The sequence below is a fragment of the Nymphaea colorata genome, chromosome 2 (genome assembly GCF_008831285.2).
Source record: "Nymphaea colorata isolate Beijing-Zhang1983 chromosome 2, ASM883128v2, whole genome shotgun sequence".
Lineage (NCBI taxonomy): Eukaryota > Viridiplantae > Streptophyta > Magnoliopsida > Nymphaeales > Nymphaeaceae > Nymphaea > Nymphaea colorata.
This window is the reverse complement of record NC_045139.1, coordinates 13853920-13874949: the sequence shown is the minus strand read 5'-3', so window position 1 is coordinate 13874949 and position 21030 is coordinate 13853920. Positions and strand designations below refer to the sequence as shown.

The 21030-nt window shown below is 40.3% G+C and overlaps 2 protein-coding genes across 3 annotated transcripts; one reads left to right on the top strand and one right to left on the bottom strand.

The window, feature by feature from the left end:
* The first annotated feature begins 1331 nt into the window (after nucleotides 1–1331).
* LOC116247847 (ADP-glucose phosphorylase) lies at nucleotides 1332–3995 on the top strand. The gene is made up of 3 exons (XM_031620211.2): nucleotides 1332–2013; nucleotides 2982–3272; nucleotides 3514–3995. The coding sequence occupies exons 1-3, from the start codon at nucleotides 1558–1560 to the stop codon at nucleotides 3772–3774; spliced, it is 1008 nt and encodes a 335-aa protein (XP_031476071.1). The 5' UTR covers nucleotides 1332–1557; the 3' UTR covers nucleotides 3775–3995.
* A 2630-nt stretch (nucleotides 3996–6625) lies between these two features.
* Nucleotides 6626–12585, bottom strand: LOC116248757 (uncharacterized). 2 transcript variants are annotated; one of them, XM_050076373.1, is made up of 8 exons: nucleotides 12312–12585; nucleotides 9494–11803; nucleotides 9235–9397; nucleotides 7711–7874; nucleotides 7330–7588; nucleotides 7141–7243; nucleotides 6958–7060; nucleotides 6626–6853 (listed from the first exon to the last, which is right to left on the bottom strand). In XM_050076373.1, exons 2-7 carry the CDS (start codon nucleotides 11584–11586, stop codon nucleotides 7044–7046), a joined length of 2799 nt encoding a protein of 932 aa, XP_049932330.1. In that variant the 5' UTR covers nucleotides 11587–11803; nucleotides 12312–12585; the 3' UTR covers nucleotides 6626–6853; nucleotides 6958–7043. The 2 variants fall into 2 exon arrangements, with proteins under 2 accessions (XP_049932330.1, XP_049932329.1); XM_050076372.1 differs by having other exon boundaries at nucleotides 6958–7055.
* Between the last annotated feature and the right edge of the window lie 8445 nt (nucleotides 12586–21030).

Below are 21030 nucleotides of genomic sequence, written 5' to 3'. Positions count from 1 at the left end.
GAAGGAGCCCACATTCTGGTGCTGATCTTAAAAGCGTGAACCTTTTAATTTGCTTTTTGCAGGGTTAAAGTGACCTTCCAAGTTTTTGGTAAAATCTTGGCATACCATTATACCTGATGAACAGTAATTAAGAACCGGATGTAAAGAATGTAAAATTGAACTCCCAAGTTCTGATTGTGTCATTTTTGAAAAGTTTAGGTGGTCGGAAACTGCCCCTGTTCCTTGAATAACATGAGATCTCGATACAAGTTTTCAGCGTAACAGCAAAAGTAGTTTTCAGCGTAATAGCAAAAGTAGGTTATTGTTTGGCAGCTGAAAGAAAAGCAAGCGATTGACTGGTAGGTGAGGAAACTCTAGGGGACGTTTGATTATTCTGGATCGAAAATTCATGGATCAGATATAGATACAATGTGACATACTTTCCTGATGTGGCAAAGTAATTCAAAAGGTCAGACCTAAGATCCACACTTAAGATCTTGATTTTACTTGTTAAGAAAACGTCAGATTTAAGCTCAAAAGGTGAGGATCTGATCTTGAACCTGTAATTATCAAATCCTAAGGATCTCAAAGCCGATGCTGTCAAATGCTCCCTTAGCCGATACAAGGAAAGTTAAGGTGTGAGATCCTTTTGTCAAGATTATGTGATAGTGCAAATTTAAATATTTGTTAAGAAAAAGTGCAAACTGCAAAACCCAGAAAAAACTTTACTACATTCTTCACCTCCTGCTTATTTCCCGACAAAGAGATATCCATTGTAATTAATTACCATATTGTTTTCTCTTTTTTTTTGGTATAAAGCTCCTGTTGGGGTTCTTCCTAGTAAAGTAGTCCTTCTGGTCCCTTTTTGAGAAACATATTGCAGAATCCCCATATCTCCCTTTTATGGTCGGATATTGTAGCTGGGGTCTGCCATGCTGCAGCTTCCACCAGGTCTCGAACTCATTAACTATGTTGCAAGTGATGTTTATCTAATAAGGTAGTAATTTTTAAAAAAAATAAGTCTGAAGTAAGGTGAACGTAGACAACCGACGTCACTGACAATCAACTTTATCATCGGAATCGATGCATATCGATCGACAAATCAGTATGATGAGAGGGAAATAATCCCTGTAAAATATCCGCCAAGAAGTCGTAGATTAGCTGATACGGCCAGGAATCTGCCGATCACTTAATAAAATATGAGTTGTTTTTCTTAATGTTCCGAGCAACTGGAGACGTTAAATTGTAAAGGTTTGGACATGATTTGGGATCTCAAAGTCAGAAGATTGGTAACATCACCAGGGATGCTGGTAGGAAGGTGGACAAAATTTTAGTTTACTTCCTAGCATTGGAAGATTATTGATCGTATTTTTCTCCAAAAGCCTATGGTTCACATAGATGCTTTATTTGGATCTTCATTCGGCTTAATTGTTCTTAAAAAGGTCCGGATCCGATCCGCTTCACGGCCAGAGAACCCGCGACTCTGTCCCCCTCCATGGGCAAAGAGGGCGAGAGAGAGCATCATCTCCAAAGAGAAGAAGCCAGAAGAAGAGAGAGAGGATAGCTTCTTCGAGGACGATGCAAGAGATCCGAAGAGACGTCGTGTTCAACCGATCGATCATCTTCTCTCCCGCGCGGGCGAAGAGGCCGTCCGACTTCAAGGCCCACCAGAAGCCGGGCGAGTCGGCCGGCAACCCTGCCCGGACATCCTGCGCCTTCTGCAAGCACCACGAGCACGAATGCGCCCCAGAGATCGTCAGAGTTCCGCCCGACACCATCGATTGGAAGATCCGCGTCATCGAGAACCTCTACCCCGCCCTCAATAGGACGCTAGACATCCCGAACCCTAATAATAATGGTGGCGGCTGCGAACTCGTTCTTCCGGGGTTCGGATTCCACGACGTCGTCATCGAGACGCCGGACCACAGCGTGAACCTGTCGGACCTGTCGGCGAAGGAGATCGGCGACGTGCTTCTTGCTTACAAGGATCGGATCGGGCAGCTGGCGAAGATCGAATCCGTCAAGTACGTTCAGGTGATGAAGACAATTCCCGAACTCGATTCTTCTTCCCCCGGGCGAATTGGGATTCTTTCCTTTCATTTCTTCGTCGAAATGATTTTCTTGCGGTGATTGAATTTGTAAAGAAAGACAGAAAGTCTGAGCCATCCACGTCTGAATTATAGCAGATATTTTCTAAAATGCCGCTTAAGTCTGGTTTTATTCCAAACACGGCTTCTTTTTTCAAACTTGCGGGTTTTCTCTCTTTGTTTCGCAGTATTTTCAGTTTGGAGGCTGACGCTGTAGTGGACCCAAATGTCAAGTCCCTGATGCAGGCAGTGATGAAGAAGTTGGCAGCAAATTCTGGTGGTGCCAAATTAACCAGAAAGGTTGGGGGTAAATTTGGCGAATATAATCTTTTACGTGGAAGTGGTTGGCTACTAGAATTGAAAAGAAAAAGCGATTGGGAATTTTTGGACTAAAGTTTTGTTCTGGGGTCGATGCCACGAATCTGTTCCCTTTCGACCGTTGGGTTCGATGATGGACCGGCTGGTACGATTAGCGTGGACTCCCAGCGAAGGACATTTGAGGCCATGGATCATGGATGTCGGCAACCTTTCAAAAATGAGAACACTTCCACCTTTTTGTTGAGTTTCTGTCCCATAGGCTGTCTGTTTGGTTCATTATATTGGAAAATCAAAGCCAATACAACAGGCCAACGCGGGTTTTACTCGATGTTTTGTGATTCAAAGCCAATACAACATTTTCTTTTGCTGTCATGATCTTTCTGCATTTTTCTTTTGTGCTTGGCATGAACCAGGCAGGCCCGTTAGGACAAAATCTCCAATGTGGGAAATTGCTTGGCTTCTGTTATTTTCCATGTTTTTATTTTTGTTGTTGAGAGTAGAATCCTCGAACATGGGGATATGCTACTTACATGGTAGTAATTTTTTCTAGCTTGGTTCTAGATTACCTTACGGTCTTAATTGAACCTTCTGTTTCAGGTTTTCAAAAATCATGGGGCATCAGCTGGTGCATCAATGAGCCATTCCCACAGTCAGCTCATGGGTGTTCCCTTTGTTCCAGCAACTGTCTCTGCTCGGCTTGACAGTGCGAAGGAGAACTTTTGCAGGACAGGGAAGTGCCTTCTGTGTGAAATCAAGACCGAGGAGCTTCTGGTTGGAGAATCGACCCACTTCTTCGCCTTGGTTCCTTTTGCAGCTTCGTTGCCGTTTGAGATATGGATAATTCCTCGGCTGCATGCTTCTCATTTCGAAGAAATCGATCATGAGAAGGTAAAAATTGCTAGTTCTGAACCCTTTTTTTTTTGGCTGTTTAGTCGTCCATACCGTAAAACAGGCACAAGCAATCAACGAAGAAAATGCAAAAGTCACTCTGTCTGGTGTACCATATACTAAGAAACGTACATGTTTACTATTTTACTTGTTAATCCATCTCTCATGATCAGATCATCAGCAAACATTTCCTTGTTAAATGTAATGAGGGTTTGATTTCGGGGGACAATGTTCTTGGCAGGCTACTGATCTCGGAAGTATGCTGAAGCTCATGCTGCTCAAGCTTTCTAAGCAACTGAACGACCCACCATTCAATTACATGATTCACACCTCTCCCTTTCAGATGAGCGCCGACAGTTTGCCTTATGCTCACTGGTTCATACAGATTGTGCCACAGCTAATTGGGACCGCTGGATTCGAGATGGCTACTGGGTGTTATATAAATCCTGTATTTCCTGAGGATGCTGCCAAAGTTCTGAGGGAAGTCACCATTCTCATGTAACATCTGTCTATCCATTTTTTCACAGGGATAGCTGTTGAGGTAGAATAAAACGTTCTTGTAGCCTTGAAGACTGGTGAGAGATCCATGATACCTTTGGGCCCTTCGATTAGTATGGTTAGAGAAGCTCCCTTTCATGAATGAGTGCAGAAATGATTTGTTTTCAGAAGCTTTTCGTCATCTCCTTATTAATCAAAACGACAGAAGGGAATTGCTTAACAGAAGGAAGATGTTCATTCCATTGTTCATACTGAAACGACCTGGAACTTATTAGTCAAAACGGCATAACGGAATTGCTGAAACAACCTGGAATTCGTTCAGTTCCACAGGCAGAAATAGTAATTTGCATACTCTGGAAGCCTTGGGATTTGGGAGTATCTTCGATCAAGGAGCAGTCGGATAGGAAAAACGGGGGAGACTTGTCAGAAATTTATACCAACGAGTATACCAGTCGGTGCATCACCGTAGCTAGTAAATAACGTCGCCATAGCCCATAGACATGTTCACAGTGATTTTTATTTTTTATTTTTTCAAACTAAGGACTGATAAGGAAACTCCTGCTTATTGTGACGATCGACCGTGGATAGCTGAGCCATTGCCTTCCAGTCTTATTAAGACGAGTTTGAACATTCATATGCAATGATCTACGCAATTTTTAGTAAAGTGAACTCACAAGCAGACGCACCATTCTCTTTGCTTTCAACTCGTTTAATTGTTTAGAAAATTTAAAAAGTTTTACTAGATAATATTGTACTACCATTATAACAGATAAACAATGGAAATTCTATAAAAACAGGTCGACAGAACACAAAAGCACGCTTTAGTGTTATTTTTTTCATTTAATTGCCTAAATTAAATAAAAAATGGGCGGTTAAATTAATGAAATATGGAGCTAAACATGTTTTTGTTATATCACCAAAACACAAGTTTGTTGTAGTAAAAATTCATAAACCATTCATTTTTCTTTATTTCATTTGCACCACTTTGATCAGTGGACCGAAAGACATCCGGTCAAGAGATGCCCTTCTTGCCAGAAACCGAATTTTGAGATCTCAAAAAAATAAAAAGGGATAAAATAAGTGGGATGGAATTCTTGATAAGACCTGACCTGCACTGCACTTGAAGACATGCAGATATTAGTAGTCGGACCAGAGTCTGACGATTTAGCTGTACAGCATCACATACTTTATTCGAACCGAAGGAAGTCTAAGAGTTGTAACTCACAAGGATCAGTCTAATATCTATTTGCCTAAATACCGGCAGGAGTAATAAGAACGATAACAATAACCAACAATAATAACAGTGTACTGTCTAGTGGGAACCACGTCGCTCTTAAATAATAGTTATTCTTTGCTGCTTTTTCAGTCACATGGAGTGAATCATGTGAATACCATGTGGTCAAAATGGGTGTAATCGGCAGTAGACAGGGACTGCAAAATATTACCAATTGACTGCTTACCAAATTGCAGCCGACAATGGGCTATATATATATATATAGGCATGGTAGATGGAGCTCTTGTTGGCACAAGACTATAATTTTGTTTTTCTCATCAGGAACTGTACAGACCCGACCCGTAGCAGACCACCAGTTTCAACTAAAATTCAACTCCTCCCGTCCCAGGTTCAAGCCTGAACACTCTGCCCAGTTAAAAGTGGTGGAGGTTGGATAAATTATTCGAAATGCTGATGGATAGCAACCCTGTGTCTACGTTGGGCCTGCCTCTGCCTCCCGTAGTTTGGCAAGAATCAAGCTTGTAGCGGTTTGGCATTCCATAGTCTAAGCTCTTACACTTTGGGTTTAAATTGTTATTTTCACATTTATCAATGTTCCGTTAGAATTTCTTAGGGAATGCTTAAAGGATGAGAAATAATCAGCTAATCTATTGGCTAGGGCCCTTCCAAGTTGCAATAGCTATGGCAACGTTCATGATTTCAGGCCTACGACAGAGCCATCTATAGGCTAGGGACCTTCCAAGTTGAAATAAATATTACATGATCTATTGCACTAGTGTGTGCAGGATTAGAATAACAAGACCTCTAATCAAGCATGTCATGTTCCACCAACCTTTTCAGAAAGCTAGTAAAGAAGTATACACGTCTAGACCTTTTCTTGCTTTTAAAACCAGTCCTTGTTAAACCCATCACATCTTCCTCGGCCTGCATCTTCTGCTACTGCATGCTTTCTGGACATTCTTTAGTACAAAATTTTTCCAGCATGAACTGCATCTCTTGCGATGACTCGGTTGCAACAAGGATGAAAGCACTTTTTTTCGGCCTTGGAGAACATCCTTAATAGGCCAAGTTAACTAGGTCAAATGCCCTGGATCATATGAGTTAGAGCGGAATCCAACTCATTCACCACTAGTATAGAGAGCTAATTAATCCTAGAATATTGCAAAAGCTACCTATGATGACTTACATCAGTCCAAATTTTTTTAGCCATGGTAATGAAGCTTATATGCATAATAAAACACTGCAGCCACTTGATATTACTACGTAAAGTTTTGAGTTTGATGAATATCAGGGTAGAAAAACGAATGCTCTGTGACTAAGCAGTTGATGTAGAATTTTTTGTCAACTGTGGCATGTTCTATCAAACGCACATGTGACATTCACATCTTCCAAGCAACAAATGCTGAGGAGTTGGAGCATGACCTTGCTCACTTGAATGGTAGGGTGATTATAGACCAACTCACGTGCTGTATTTGACGTTAAAACTAAAATTCCTTTCAAATGATCATATGGAGCTCTCACCACGAATCAATTGCTTTGTTTATGTGGCTTGTTTACTGGCTGAGTTAGTTGATTCAATGCAGTTAGTCCGGATAACTACTAAAATCATCACACTACTCAGTGAACTCAAAAAGAAAGGTTTTATATGACAAAACATGAGATTATGATTACAGAAAGTACAAAAGTACAACATAGAATTCCTTCTAGTACTATTTCTTGAACTATCTAGGGTATATTTCTTGTCAAGTATGAACACTCTTCCATGGAGAACAAGATCACACTTCCACAACTTACATCTCACACTTTTTTATTTCCGATCAGGCTATTGAAAGCATCCTACCTCTTCTGTCTGTGAAGCATTCAGTATTAGTTGTCATAGAATGGACTCCTAAACAACTTTACTAGTTTTCTTCATACTAACAGAAAGCAAAAAAAACTAGAAAAGTTGTTTACCTCCTGGTCATCATGCTCGTGCTTTGATGGAGGGATAAAGCATTTTGCAGTCCAAGTTGAAAATTCTGTGTTTCCATCTTACACCTTTACATGATCATCTGAGCTGCAAAACTGGAGTGAGTACAAGCTGCAAATATTATGGAGTACAGAAGCAAGAGTTCAGTCAAACTGATAGCTATTTACTTTTCAGATTGGTGCAGGAAAGGATTCTTTTCCCATAAGGATTGCTTCTAAGTGCTGGTAGATGAGGTTTTATAGCATCTACAAAAGCAGAGTGAACAGGTCCCTGGAAAAGATTCAAGGAAAAATCAGTATGGTAATAAATTAAGTAAGTGAAAATACATAGACCAATATGCAGTAACGAACGTAAACCTTCGAATTAGCAAGTGCTGACTGAACAACATAATTGGCAAATGGATCCTGCAAGAGTTGGCCCAAGCGTGGATCGTCAATAAGTTCATGAATAATGAGGGCTCGCTTTTCATCTTCTGACATTTTCAAACATTTCTCGACCACGTTACTGCTGTACTTTTGTGTAGATAAGTTCACAAAATGGCCCTCTAATTGGTCTATTACATGTGTTGTTGCCCATGAAAGTCCAAGTTCAATTACGTATTGAACAACATAGTTCCTGCAGGAGGCTCAAAGACCAAGTTTGTAAATGACAGCTCCAAGCCAAGAAAAAATGCACTTGAACAGTATCGCATCCAATGTAAAGAACAGATTATAAATATCATGATATGCCATGCATACCCAAATGGATCTTGTGATAAGATCAGTGCATTCATGACAACCTCAGAGACCAACCGTTGTCTCCGTTCACCTTCTGAATGGTGGAGACATTTTTGCAGCACACAGCAACCATGACGATGTGTAGCAATTTCAACACAGTGAGCAGCTGCAGCATCAAATAAGAACTGCCAGATTTGCACATATCATATTGAGTTAGTGAAAATGATCTGCAACAAACATCCACCGACAAAGAATAAGAAATAATGAGAAAAAAAAGCATACATAATTGCAGATAAGATTGATTCCCACCTCATTTGTTATAACAAAAAGCTATTAAAGCTTTCTGAAAACCATATGTTTATAAAAACAAATTAGAAGAAAAGTAGCTTTACATTTTTCAATGAAGCATAGGAAATCTCCGCATTAGCTGGCTGTGGTTGTCAGATAGAACTTTATAATTACTTAACTGAGAAACTATCCAATGCTTCATCTGCTACAACAACTAAGGTTATTATAGAGACCTATTGCAGTCAATTGGCTACAAAGATTTTCAGTTCCCATTGAATGGTGAATATAAACAGCCACCATACACAACATTTAGCAAACTAAAAACCATAAATTTCTGGACAATGACAAAAAGAAAGATCTTGTATGGCAAAATGGATCAGTCTTCTCATTTTTGTGAACTTCACAAAACTACTAGACATTAGCTGAAAAGGATGATAGAACATACTAATAAAATTCAAATTGTATTCTAGGAACTAATAAATAACTGCAGAAGAAGAAGCAACATAGAAGATGCTGAAGTGGGCTGAAAAAGGGAGCTAGTAGTTGATTTGGATAAAAGGTTCGTTACACGCTAAAAGTGATACAACTTCCACAGATCCAAAGAAAGCATCAAGTGATGGGAGTAAAATGACAGCCAAATTCTTAATATGGTTTCAAGTCAGATACCTTCCACAGGTCCAAATAAACCACCAAGAGATGTTTTGCTAAAAGCAGATGCAAACTGAGATAAATTAAGTAGTGATAAATAGAGATAGAGATTCTGTGAAGTGAAAGAAAATAGTGGCACAAAAGAATCATGACATGCAGCAGGAAAAACACAACAGGCTGGGTTATAGATGGAACAAATATGTCGACTTCATTGATGCCTGTGCCATGTTTCATAATTAGCTCAACTTAATCAAAATGCGACCACATGCATAAAAGATAAGCAGTGCAACCACATGCATACAAGTTCTTGGGAAAATTTCTCCAGGATACATACCAGTTGAGGCTCAGAAATTAAGAATGGGAGTGGAGATCCACTAAAATACTGTTTTTTACCTGACCAAAGTTTGCTTGGAGAGCACTTGTATGCTGCCACTGAACATTTGTTTATTATGTTTTGGGACAAAGGAATTACAGATATGATGCAAGCAAGGCAATAATGTTGATAATGTAAGTGTCATTGTGAATTATGAAATGCAACTTAGACATGAGAAGCAAACTACAAGGAGGACTACTCTATAAAAAAATTCGACAAGGTAAACTTGTGATTACCTCATTGTGTTGATTCTCTAAGCATTGCAGGCAGCGCTGCACAACATGATTGCCATTTAAGTCTTTTATTAATGTAACTGCACCATCCCTTAGCGACGAAACAACCATTGTGATTTGCTCTGAAGTCTTAAGAGTTTCTATTACTTTCTGCACAGCCCGAGTCCTAAAGAGGGAAAGGAAAAAAGACGATAAGCAACAGACCCTGAAAAGGGAAAAACTAATGTCATGAATATTCCATGAACCAAGGAAAAAGACATACCCATGCATGTTGAGGCAGATATTCACAAGCACACCTGCATTTCCGGTAATAGCATGAAGTATCTGGATTTTCTGATTCTCGTTACATACGTCCAACAGCTTTTGAACAAGATAATTCCCAAAAGGATCTGTCATAAGTTCAACTATATGAACTATTATCTCACTGAATATTTTTTGGACATCATCAGCAGTGCCCTCAACAAACTTTTCTTGCAGGAAACGGCAACCATGCTGATCCTTAGCAAAAGCATAGATTCTTCCTTCTATTTCATCCAGTGAAGCACATTTCAGGTGCTGCCTGGATCTGGGTGTAAGCCTTTCTGATTTATCAGGAGACGATCCTCCAGAATTATGAGCTTCAAGTGTGAAAGAACCTGCATTTGGAACTAAATGATGGTGATGGGAGTGCAGATCTGGTAGAGGCCTTACATTAGAATTGGCATGGGAGACAGCAATTTCATTTGGCAAATATGAGATTGTATTCAAATTCCTCAGTGCATTTACCCCATGTGACCTAGTCAATATTCTTTCTGGAAAATTTTGCTTTGCCGCTCTCTCCAATATTTTGATTCCTTGGAAGTCTTCCTTCGATGAGCTGTTTGACAGGGAGATAAAACCATTACCAAGAGTGTGGTTCTGCCCATGTTCAGATAGGCAGTTTTCACTTTTTCCAAAAAAACTCTGATCAGAGTATGGGGATAGACAGCCATTCTTTAGCACTGGAGTGGACTGACTCAATCTTTGTGGATACATATTGTCATTCAAACCTGAAGATAGACTGTGATGCTCAACATGAGAAATAGGAACTTCACAATACGGTTGCCTTGAACATATGTTAAGGGATTGACTGGGCCCATTAGAGTTTGGATGAAGCTGGCTGACATTCTTAATTCCCTGAAACTGAAGTTGCAAATATGCAAATTGCTGCTGTGCCGCTTTACAACTTTCTTCATCTCTATGCTGCCATGCCATATGACACTGGTTAAGTTGTTGGATAGATGCATTTAGATGTCCATACTGTTGTGGCTGCATAAATGGGGAACTATGGAGATTGAAGTAATACTGTTGTTGATATACAGAAGCAGGGAACTCAACTCCTGAAACGGGTACACTAGGATGCACCTGAAATGGATGAATCCCAGAGGAGAATTGCACCGGTCCTGAATACATTGGAAGGCTCTGCTGCTGCTCCCCAAAAGTACTTGCAAATTCATCAACTGGTAAGCGGGGCCTCAGATTGTGCTTGTCTCTTTCAGTTTCGTGTGTGTTGAGCTTCAAAAACCTAGAATTTACTTCCCCGCTCACCTCCCCATTGAACTTATCCACAGCATGGGTACTCAATAGAGAAGGAAATGTTCCTCCTCTCACACTCATGATCCCCTGCGTTTCAACAGCCGTATTTCCAAAATGCACACAGGTTGCTGTATTGGGTGATTGAGGAAAAACACCAAGAATCTCTTCAAAGCCAGATTCATCTCTTGCCATGTGTTTAGGAAACTGGCCTCCTATCAAGAGGCCTGAATTGGGAGAGCATTGATACTGGACAGATGCGTCCATCGCTGGGCCGATACTCATTTCAGAATTGAAGCTTAAGTTAGAGAGCGCAGATGTCAATGACTGAACGTCTGGTAACTTGGACTCAATACTGGGACAATTGTCCTCCCCGTCAGCACTTTCGACTGGCTGAGGGTATTCTTTTCGACCAGGGGAATTAGCAACAACCAAATTATCTTCACTATGTGCTTTTCTATTAACTATGTTCTTGGTTGGTGAATTGATACTTGAATGGCTACTGAGATTCAAGCCATTGCAAAAAGAAGGAAAAGAGCTGCATATCGCAGCAGGTACAGGAGAATGTGATACAGAAGGAGAACTAGGCTTGGAAGGTTGTGATGCAAGATAGTAGTCATTAAGAGAATCGGAACAAAAGGATTTCCCCATGGTTTTCTCCGTCGAAGAGGCTGAAACCAAACTCATTGAAGAACTGTTCACGCCGAATTCCTCTACATGAAGATTTGCAGCAGAAGTGGCATTTGGGATCTCCCCTAAAAGCATCTCAAGTTCTTCATCTTCTTGGCCATTACCGCCTTTCATCTTTTACAGACAAGCGAATGCAGGCCGGTCTCCGATTAGTAATCAGAGCCAGCTCGATCAATCTACAATGTCGATCATCAAACTCAACCTTCCACTCCTCCCACAAACAAAAATGGAAAAATCTCAAAATCCTTCCTAAGCTGAGAGTCTAAATATTCTTAAGCTCTTCACATGATCAGAAAACGATTTGTCTGAAGAAAACCAATGCTCCTTCATACTGAAAAACAAATAAACATCAACAAAATTCAGAACCATCTCAACCGTACATGCCATTTCATAGAATCATTAAATGGAGACAAGAAGCTCAAAATACAAAGTCAACAACCGATGCATACAATCCTATGGACAAGAAAATCCCAAAAGGAAAATTCAGAATCATTTGTAACCCGATTCCGGAATAGAAAAAGGTACAAAATCAGTAAATAAAAAAAACCACGAACGAGAACCAATCATCGGAAACTTCTGCCACAGTAAGAAAATCGGACACAAACAAAAAAATATTGTAAAAGAAAAGACAAATCCAGAACCCCACAAAAATCTCCCAGCATCCTCGAAATCTAAAATCAAAGCCCAGCCAACAAGATGAAGCGCCAGAAGCAAATGAGAAAACTTAGTCACAAAGAATCATCGGAAGCATCGCCCGCCATTTAGACGGACTGAAAGCAAGATGAGCAAGCGAAAAAAAGGAAAATACAGTACTTTACACGAGTTACCACTATTAGTACCTGCATTAGATAATCATATTACAGACTCACAGAGTCTTAAGAGGTATCCAAGTAAGTCCACTCATGTGTGTGTGAGAGAGAGAGAGGGAGAGAAAGAGAAAGAGAAAGAGAGAGAGAGAGAAAGAGAAAGAGAAAGAGAAAGAGAGAGAGAGAGAAAGAGAGTCAGGGTTCTTCTGTGACTTAACGAGCAATGCAAAGGGAATGAGTGGGTAGATGGGTGGTGGTCATGAGGAAGACGGCGATTGAGAGAGGAAGAAAGGGGAGGAGGACTCAAAAGACCACCGTAGACGGAGAGCATGCATGGTTTTAATTCATTAACATAAAGGAAAGGCAAAACAAATTTAATTTTTCCTTTTCTCATTTACGCCTTGAGCCCAAAAAAGTAAATAATTTAAAGAAGTAAAAGAAAACATCTTGGCACTTACCATATTTCACATTTTTACCAAAGATTAAAAAAAGTTATATTTGTAAGGTAATATCGTCTATTGAATCGTTTCCTTTGTGAGTTAGGTGAAGAGAGGATTATAAGCATAATCAAATCCAAAATACTCCTCAGATTCGTCCCCTAATCTCTTCGTATTCTTATGGAAAATATCTAACTGAATAGGAAACTAACCGTGCACCTATTTATTACTTGGTCACAGGGTGAAGTAATAGGTGCAACAGGTTTAGGGCGTAGAATGAAGAGGTTGGTTGGAATTCCATGCATGTGAATCACCAAATAAATGTCTTAATAAAGAAACCATTATAGACGATGTTAAATTCTATCTGTGAAAACAATTTCCCTTCGTTATTTTTCACTTTTCATTTTTCGAATTACTCGCACTGGATGACATCTTTTAATTATATTAAAAGCCGAATTATATAACTTGGTCAGAGCAGATTAACTACTAGTACATAAGTATGGGTTTTTTTGGCACTCAACTTGCTCTGTCTTAAAAAAAAAAACCATGACTTCTTACATCTTAATGTGTCAAAAAAGAACAAAAGAAAACCCGTGTCTTTTTATTACAGCACCTCTCCGACATCTCATCTTTGATTCCCGTCCAAACCCCTAATTCATCGGAAAATTTGGTCGGGAAAAGTCTCATGTGACCATGGAATGGAAGTTCGTTCGTTCCTACCCATAAAGACAATGAGAAAAAGGCATGAAAGCAGACGAAACCATAGAAAATGCATAAATCGTCTCATAAATGTCAGTAAATCGATAAAACTTTTCTTTTTTGTCACTATTATAATTAGCCTTTTGAGATTACATGACATGAATAACAATCTGCGACACATACTATATGATGATCCCCTTCACGCTTCATGAACTTGGAGCAGATCCGGCAGCCAAAAAGATTTGTCATCTCTGCCGTCCATTGGTCCATACCGGAGTAGCAGCGACGGTGGAGATTTTAGATCTCCATAAGAGAGAGAGAGAAGCAGCAGCGAGTGGCTCCAATTCTGGTATTTGTTTAGATTGGAACATGCGTAAGGTTGAGTTTGAAAGGAAGGGTTGGAGTGGGTTGCTGTCAGACACTCATCAGCAAAAGCTATACGTGAAGGCCCCTTTGAGTCCAAATCCATGTCTCCCCACCAAGAAAAACAACCAAATGTGGGGCCTCTACATTGTTCATGTGTCCATTTATGTATGTATGTGAAAGAAAAAAGTTTGATGAAACCAAGAAAAGTGGCACTCAATATGTGTATGTGGGACTCTTGTGTAAAGAGACAAATAAAGGATATTCAAAAGCAAAGTGCTCTCCAAGTATTTACAGTTTCAAAAATATCGCCCCTATTCATTTTCAAAATATCGTTATACTTTTGGATTCTGAGACCACATTGAATAATAATTCCATGGATTCACCAAGTTCAGGCGGTAAGAACCCTTTTGCCTGGTTTTCGGGGAGATGTATGCTTTTTGTATGCTCTTAGAGTTCATTTTTTTCCCAAGAATTTTATGAGAAAGGGCGTTTCTTGGCGAGAATATCGTGATCTTTTCCTTTTCTTGTGTCGGATTACTTGCAGGTGCATTGTGTTTTGCGTTTAAGATTGGGACTGGCCTGGATCTGTTTTAGTATTTGCGTCAAGCAAGCTGGTGTTCTGATGGATCCATGTCAAGCGACTTTTAGATCCGAAGCAAATTGCATTGTATCCTATTCAGATCTGGCCGACTGGATTTGGGTTCAGATCCGATTTCAGGCACTGAAAATTGCAGAACCAGATTTGAATCTAGCTTGTTTGTAGGGATGCCATCAGGTTGGATTGGGGTTGAACCGGGCTTTCTAGAGGAGTCCAACTTGACTCCCTCAGGTTGAGATTCGTATATGAAACTAAATCTGGGTCCTAGTAGCTTAAGATCCAAATCAAGTTCAATAAAGTGAATCGGACCGGTTGAGATCCCCACTAGTTTGTGCATGCCACCATTATTTTGCACCTGCGATTGAGATCCACTACTGGTATAATTGGCACAGCAATGTAGAGTTCATCGTCAAAAGTGAAGGCAATTACAAGCTTTGCTCATCTCCATTTAGTCTTAAAATGAAGATGAAAACTCTTCGGGTGATCGTGCTGTTGCATTAACGTAGCTATATCATTAATCGTTTCATGCTTTGTATAGAACGACAAACCACCAATATTGTTGACCAGCTAGCACTTGAAGGAACACAAAATTAGCATTGTCCTTGCCTTTGTTAAAGGAAACATGGGGCCAACATCTAAAAACAATAATACAGCACGTAATTAGGAAGAATCATCATAGACCTCTTTTACTGGATCTAATCCTTCATGAGAAAGTAAGAAAATTTAAGCTTTCTCACAAAATTGATAAGGTAAATCCCATGTATGAGTTCATATTTTTGAAGCCCACATATCTCTGGTAAAAGCAAGGCATGGTTGATGCTACCGTACAACGAAAACTTACAGTCTATGAAGTTTGAGTTATGTAGAAACTACTTAAAAAATCAAAAGTTTCGGATCATATTTGCTATGATCTATTTTGCTGTTTTCATCTAGATTTATTTGAACCGTTTGGAATTACTCCTACATATGTCCATGACTCATGAATCCTGATTCTTCTCTTTCAAGATCTGGATCTTATAATGATTTCAGGGTAATTAAAACCTGCCGACATTATAAAATAAATCATATTAAACATATGCGTACAGTTAGATTCAGCATTTAATGCCTAAATTCATGACACAATCTTGGATCAAGTTCACACCTTGCATCAAGAGAACAGATTCAGAACGAGTTTGAAATCTCATTTCTGAGATCCAAGACTACCACAGATCCGTGGGGATCTTAAAACTGTGGGTTTTTATACTGTAATGCGGACCCGAAATATGCAATTGTGAAGGCTAACAAAGATGGCCTTTGATTTTGAAGTAAGGAGGATCTGCCTCAAAATCTCAGATCCCGGGCCAACAAAGACATCGGTTTTTCTCCTCAAAGTCAAGCCACCAACAATTCGCCGGATCCTTGAATCAGTGAGATTGACATACTGAGGCCAAGTTTGTCATAACCTTCATCATAGGCAGCCTAAATATAGACCACCATCGAAACTTCGGGGCAGGTAAGCCCATCCACGACCGTGGATTGCAAGGTTCCTTTCAAAGAAAGCAACTGATCATGGGCCCGTCTCCATCAGCTGCAGTCCAGCACATTAACTTCCATGTACAAGAACACCTCAAGCAGAATACATACAGAAATGTACAGCCTTTGCTTGCCATCTTCACGAGTCAGCTTGGGTTCTCCACCAGAATCACAGAAAAATAAGAACTTGAAGACACGAGGTACAATCTCCAGACAGATACCAGACATGTGTAATGTATACGGGTAAAAGGAATAAAAGCCAAAAAAAAGAAACAAACCCAGCTAGTTTTTACAATGAAACGAACATCAGAGAAGTTGAAATGCTAAGAGAAATTATTCTGACTCTTCTGAGATTGAATTCAGTTCCAGGGCAGAGGTCCTATAATTAGAACCAGTCATTGACAATGGAGCAGGGAGAGATGCAGCAGGAAGGGAAAAGGAGAGAGAAAACGACATCCCAAGGAGTGGTCATGGTATGGCTCTGTGGCTTGTTGCCGCCGACCATCAACCTCTTCTTCCCAAGTGTCACTTCATACTTCCCGTCCAGAATGGCCAGTAAGTTTTGGGTAGGCGAGCAAAACATTCTCCATACCAGCAGTGCCTTGAATCTAATCATCGATCAGAGCTTCACGCTTCCTACTTATCATATTCCTTGCCCATGGTCCTCATGGCTACAGTACATCTTGAGAAGCACCTTTTCTGGTGGCCCAAGGTTTCTAGTCCACGCTACATCTGAAACCCCGTTAGACGCCTCCTTGGAGTGCAACTGCAGGTCAAGGAAGCATTTCATCCTCCAACTCCCACTGTACAATTTCCATATCCTAACAGCGTCCTCACATGCCCTACTGGCTAGCTTCTGCACTGAATTAGGAAGAGTGGGCCAATCAAAGCACAGGGCCAGTGGCAGACTGCAGTGCAGATGCCCATGAAACAGAGGCGTCATCCACAGCATAGGCTTCCTCGATCATGGTTGTGTCCAACCCCTTAAATCTAGAGAGTCAGTGAGTGAAGATGGAGATGGTGCAATCGGAAGAACCACAGCCCAAACAGAGACCTAAACTGTGTGGTGACCATGAAGTGGAAGTCGCTGGGCAACATTTTCTTCCATATGACAAGCTGGTCACCACAAGTGATAAAGAGTCAGAAGCAACGATGGATCCAAAGTTTCCAAACATTAGATGCCATACGAGGCCTGCAAAATAGGCCCTTGATGATGATTGTGCAAAAAGTTGGTAGCGCTGCTCAAGTCAAGGATTTTTATAATATAGCTAAAAGAATTGGCAGCAATATGTTCTCCATAGTTGTCCATGGCGACCTCTTGCACTATATCCTTATGACCTGACACGGTCTTTTAGAAAGCAGCCGCTGTTCCATTAGTCGCTACTGCTCAACTTGCTGCATTTCTGAAAAAATATGCAGCAATCAGTCAATCAAAGAAAGCTAAAGGAAACAGCAAAAGAAAAAGAAATTATATCAAAATCAGATAATCCAGGGCAATAAACCAAGCTGGTAATTTTCTGAGTTTAGAAGGAACAGTTGGCCGCAAAACCAATGTCACATGGAATAAATATGGCCAGAACGACACACCACCTTCCCATGTTCATGTCGGTCTTGATTAGTCACAGTATATAAACGGACACAAAACTGAAGCAAAAGGCACTAATTCTATGATATTAAGTATTAATATGAGAGTACAAACGAAGACATCATGTCTCAAAATAACGGCCACAAAGCAGACGAGCAGTTTTGTTACCATTTTTAGGAAACTGACATCAGTGAATCAGAAAAGAAAGACGGAACGTGCGTTACAACCATTCAACAGGAAAAAAGCTACTGTTACATCCTAACATACCACGCTAAGAACAACGGGAAATAATTTAAAAATATATTATGGAACAAAATACCACTAGACTACATACCTAATGAGGATCACAAGAACTTTTCGCCACAGAACATGGTCATTGTGAACTAGACTTTATTTCGAACTTGCAAAAACCTATTTATTCATAAACAATATTAAATAACCAAAGAGCATGCCTCAGCTCACTCTTGACAGTCTTAATTCATCTTTTATTCATACAAACATGCCTCATAAGTGGGAGCACCAGAACATTCGGGCATGCAGGAAGAGATAAACACCATACTGGTTCTCTCTCTTGGAGGCAAATTTGCCACCAAAATAGTTATTCCTGCGTTCCCTGTGCAGCAGTCTTTCATAGCTTGACTGTTGAAAGCAAGCATGTAAGAAGGGAGCAGCACTACTAGCTCTCTGTCAATGATACTTGATGGTTACAATCCAACTGCAGAGACAAGGTATCCATATAGTCTGCCCGTCAATAAACTGTTGATTGTCAATTCATGTGGAACTTTTTTCTGTTTCAACTGTAAGCTGCAGTCTCATGCTTTCCATGAACTTTAGGTAAAGACTCTCCGGTGGCACACTTGAAGATGGCTGTCCTGGACCTTTATATGCACAAATTACTGGATCAAGCAGAGAAGAGCCAGCCATTAAAAAGCCTGCAAATTCTTGTCCTTCGCTCCTTGCATTTCCAAGACAACATGTCCATAATGTGCCGTTCATGATGGTAACGTTGCAGCCAGCCCAGTAAAGTCGGTACTTGCTAAGTTTGATCTATCGCCAGAGATTTTTCTCCATCAACTAAGACTTTGAAGTTCGAACAATTTCATGATTTTTATCCCACCATGTTCATTGTGGTCTTTCCGTCCTGCTTTCAGCAAGTAAAAAGTACATGTTGCGCAGGTAAATGTATATGAAAGAAAGGCCATATTGTGTAACATGAGAGGGCATGTGCACGTCATCCACCCATGGCAGATTAATTAATAAGAGTAGGTGCCCTCTCGTCAGCAGTCTTGCGTCGAGAAAAGCTACACGTAGGATTGATAGTATTACGTGATAAGCTAGTCGTTGACAACAATGTCGCGGCTCATCCATCCCTATCTTCACAAGTGATTCTGCTGAGAATCAGGAGAAAAAGAAAGAGGAACACTACCCAGACCTAGATTTTAAGAGAAAGTCCCTTTTATCTACACAATAACTGCGGTTCGCTCAAATTTCTTGATTTGTTGCGACCACACATTCAGAAAAAATTAAGGAACATAAAAGATGTGCTAAAGCTTCGAATACAAGCAGGATTGCAACCATGACTGCACAGACTCGAAAATGAGGTCAATCAAAACCGGACGTAGCTGAAACTAAATAAGAACGCTTGAACACATATCAACCAAAATCAACCGCGAAAAGAACAGGGGTTCATATTCTCACTACAAGTTCAAGTCGAAATCCGAGTGGTTGACATACAGAAGTCGACCTGATAAAGGGATACGAGTAATAATACCCTTTGTAACCGATTGTAATAACTCTGTCTCAGTCACATATAAAAGGGCTGCTACAGAATTTTGTCTCTCTCTCTCACCAACACCCCCCCCCCCCCCCCCCCCCCTCCGGCATAAGCAATGAAAGAGTCCTGTGCGACAGTGCGAGAGCTGGTTCATCCCTGCTTTTCAGATATTCTCACCACAAGTTCAAGTCGAAACCCGAGTGGTTGACATCCAGAAATCGACCTGATTGCCATGTGACTTTGGTCTAACATTACCTACTCTGCATTCCCCGAAGGCATCCCTAATCGCATCCCCAATTTCCTAGGCGGAATCATGGTTAGCAATGAATTCCTGCTATAGAGATGAACAACAGCAGCTTCAACAAAAAAACAGCCAGCACCAAGAATCGTACCGGAAAAAACAACTGCAATTTCCCAGCAACCATAATCAACAAAAGCACCAACCTGCGATTCTTTGATGCATAAAAATCAGAAAGAGATTACTCATCCAGCATATAGATTGATAGTCCATGGCAATAGCAGCCAAACTGCAGAATCCGAAGATGCCCACAAGAGTAGAGTAAAACATTATATATATTTTTTATTCTAATTTGGGCACCGTTTCAAGAATGCCAAAGAGAAAGCCCCATGCATTGTACTGCTAATCGTTATAAAAGAGCAGTAACATATATATATATATATATATATATATATATAAGGACAATTTTACGGGCCTAAGCAAATATAAGCCTTCAAGACAAGTACTAGTTACAAAGTCTTACGCTGTCGACAACGCGATCTTCACATTCGGAAGGCAGTTTCTTCGAGTTAGGGATGACTAATGAGAGACAGGGGCAAGGCCCTACTTCCGAAAACTGGGTTTAATATTCTCCGGTGATTCTTTACTTTCACATAAACATCTGACTTACACGTTACTCTCGTTATGATTCGGAGCAGAACATGAAACCAGACCTGGAATTAAGCAACACCATCTAGCCTGATCGCTCCTGATCAAGCATTCACTAATCTACAGGCGTCGGCTGGTTATATCTGAATTCTGCATCCCAATATCACAACTTCTTCTGCTTAGAACTTAAGCGGACCCGCTATTAGATTGTGCCGGCAGAGATGCACCTCGAGTGTTGAACATTTAACCTTGTTGACCTTATTCAGCTTAAAGAACTCAAAAGTAAAAACATGATTGAAAAAGGTTTTGGGTTAAAATATATGAGAAAGGAAAGAGAATATTTAATTCTAATCATGCACAAATAAAAGAGTGGTTTAAGGCAACTGTATAGGAAGTTTGAGCTCTCAAGCCGGAGCACCCTGTGGACCTCTCATCCTGAAGTTTGAGACTTTCCCAAGTTCATCTTTTCCGTCACAAGGCCAAAGCTAAATGTAAAAGTGTTTTCAGAGAGCTTTACCAACTAAAGTTTATCAAAGATGGCTGCAGTTTCTTCGGCGTCAGAGAAAGAAGCATCAAACAAGATTTGGTCAATGGTGATGAGGACGCTGATAGTGGTGGTGCCGATGATGGATGCGGCCTTTCTTTTACAGGATAAAGTGAATGGAAGGGCATTGTTATATAATTTTGATTATTTTATACACAAATGGGTGCACGTGGTTTCATCACTATCAATGAAAATTGGGAAGCAATGTTAATGCTTATATTAACATTGGTTTGGCTAGCATTTATTCAGTGCTCGAGATTAATAAACATGTGTGGTTAAACATCTAAGCTAGACGTAGGTAACTATTCTGTACAATTTTCAAATATATAAATATTGTGTCGTTTTCTAAGG

Excerpts from the sequence above, each read along its gene's own strand:
- LOC116248757 (XM_050076372.1), bottom strand. The coding sequence starts at position 11,586 with ATGAAAGGCGGTAATGGCCAAGAAGATGAAGAACTTGAGATGCTTTTA. Across the intron at positions 9,398-9,493 it reads ATCTGCCTCAACATGCATGG|GACTCGGGCTGTGCAGAAAG; the intron begins GTATGTCTTTTT and ends TTCCCTCTTTAG. Across the intron at positions 7,875-9,234 it reads TAGAGAATCAACACAATGAG|TTCTTATTTGATGCTGCAGC; the intron begins GTAATCACAAGT and ends CAAATCTGGCAG.
- LOC116247847 (XM_031620211.2), top strand. The coding sequence starts at position 1,558 with ATGCAAGAGATCCGAAGAGACGTCGTGTTCAACCGATCGATCATCTTC. Across the intron at positions 2,014-2,981 it reads AATCCGTCAAGTACGTTCAG|GTTTTCAAAAATCATGGGGC; the intron begins GTGATGAAGACA and ends CTTCTGTTTCAG. Across the intron at positions 3,273-3,513 it reads AAGAAATCGATCATGAGAAG|GCTACTGATCTCGGAAGTAT; the intron begins GTAAAAATTGCT and ends TGTTCTTGGCAG.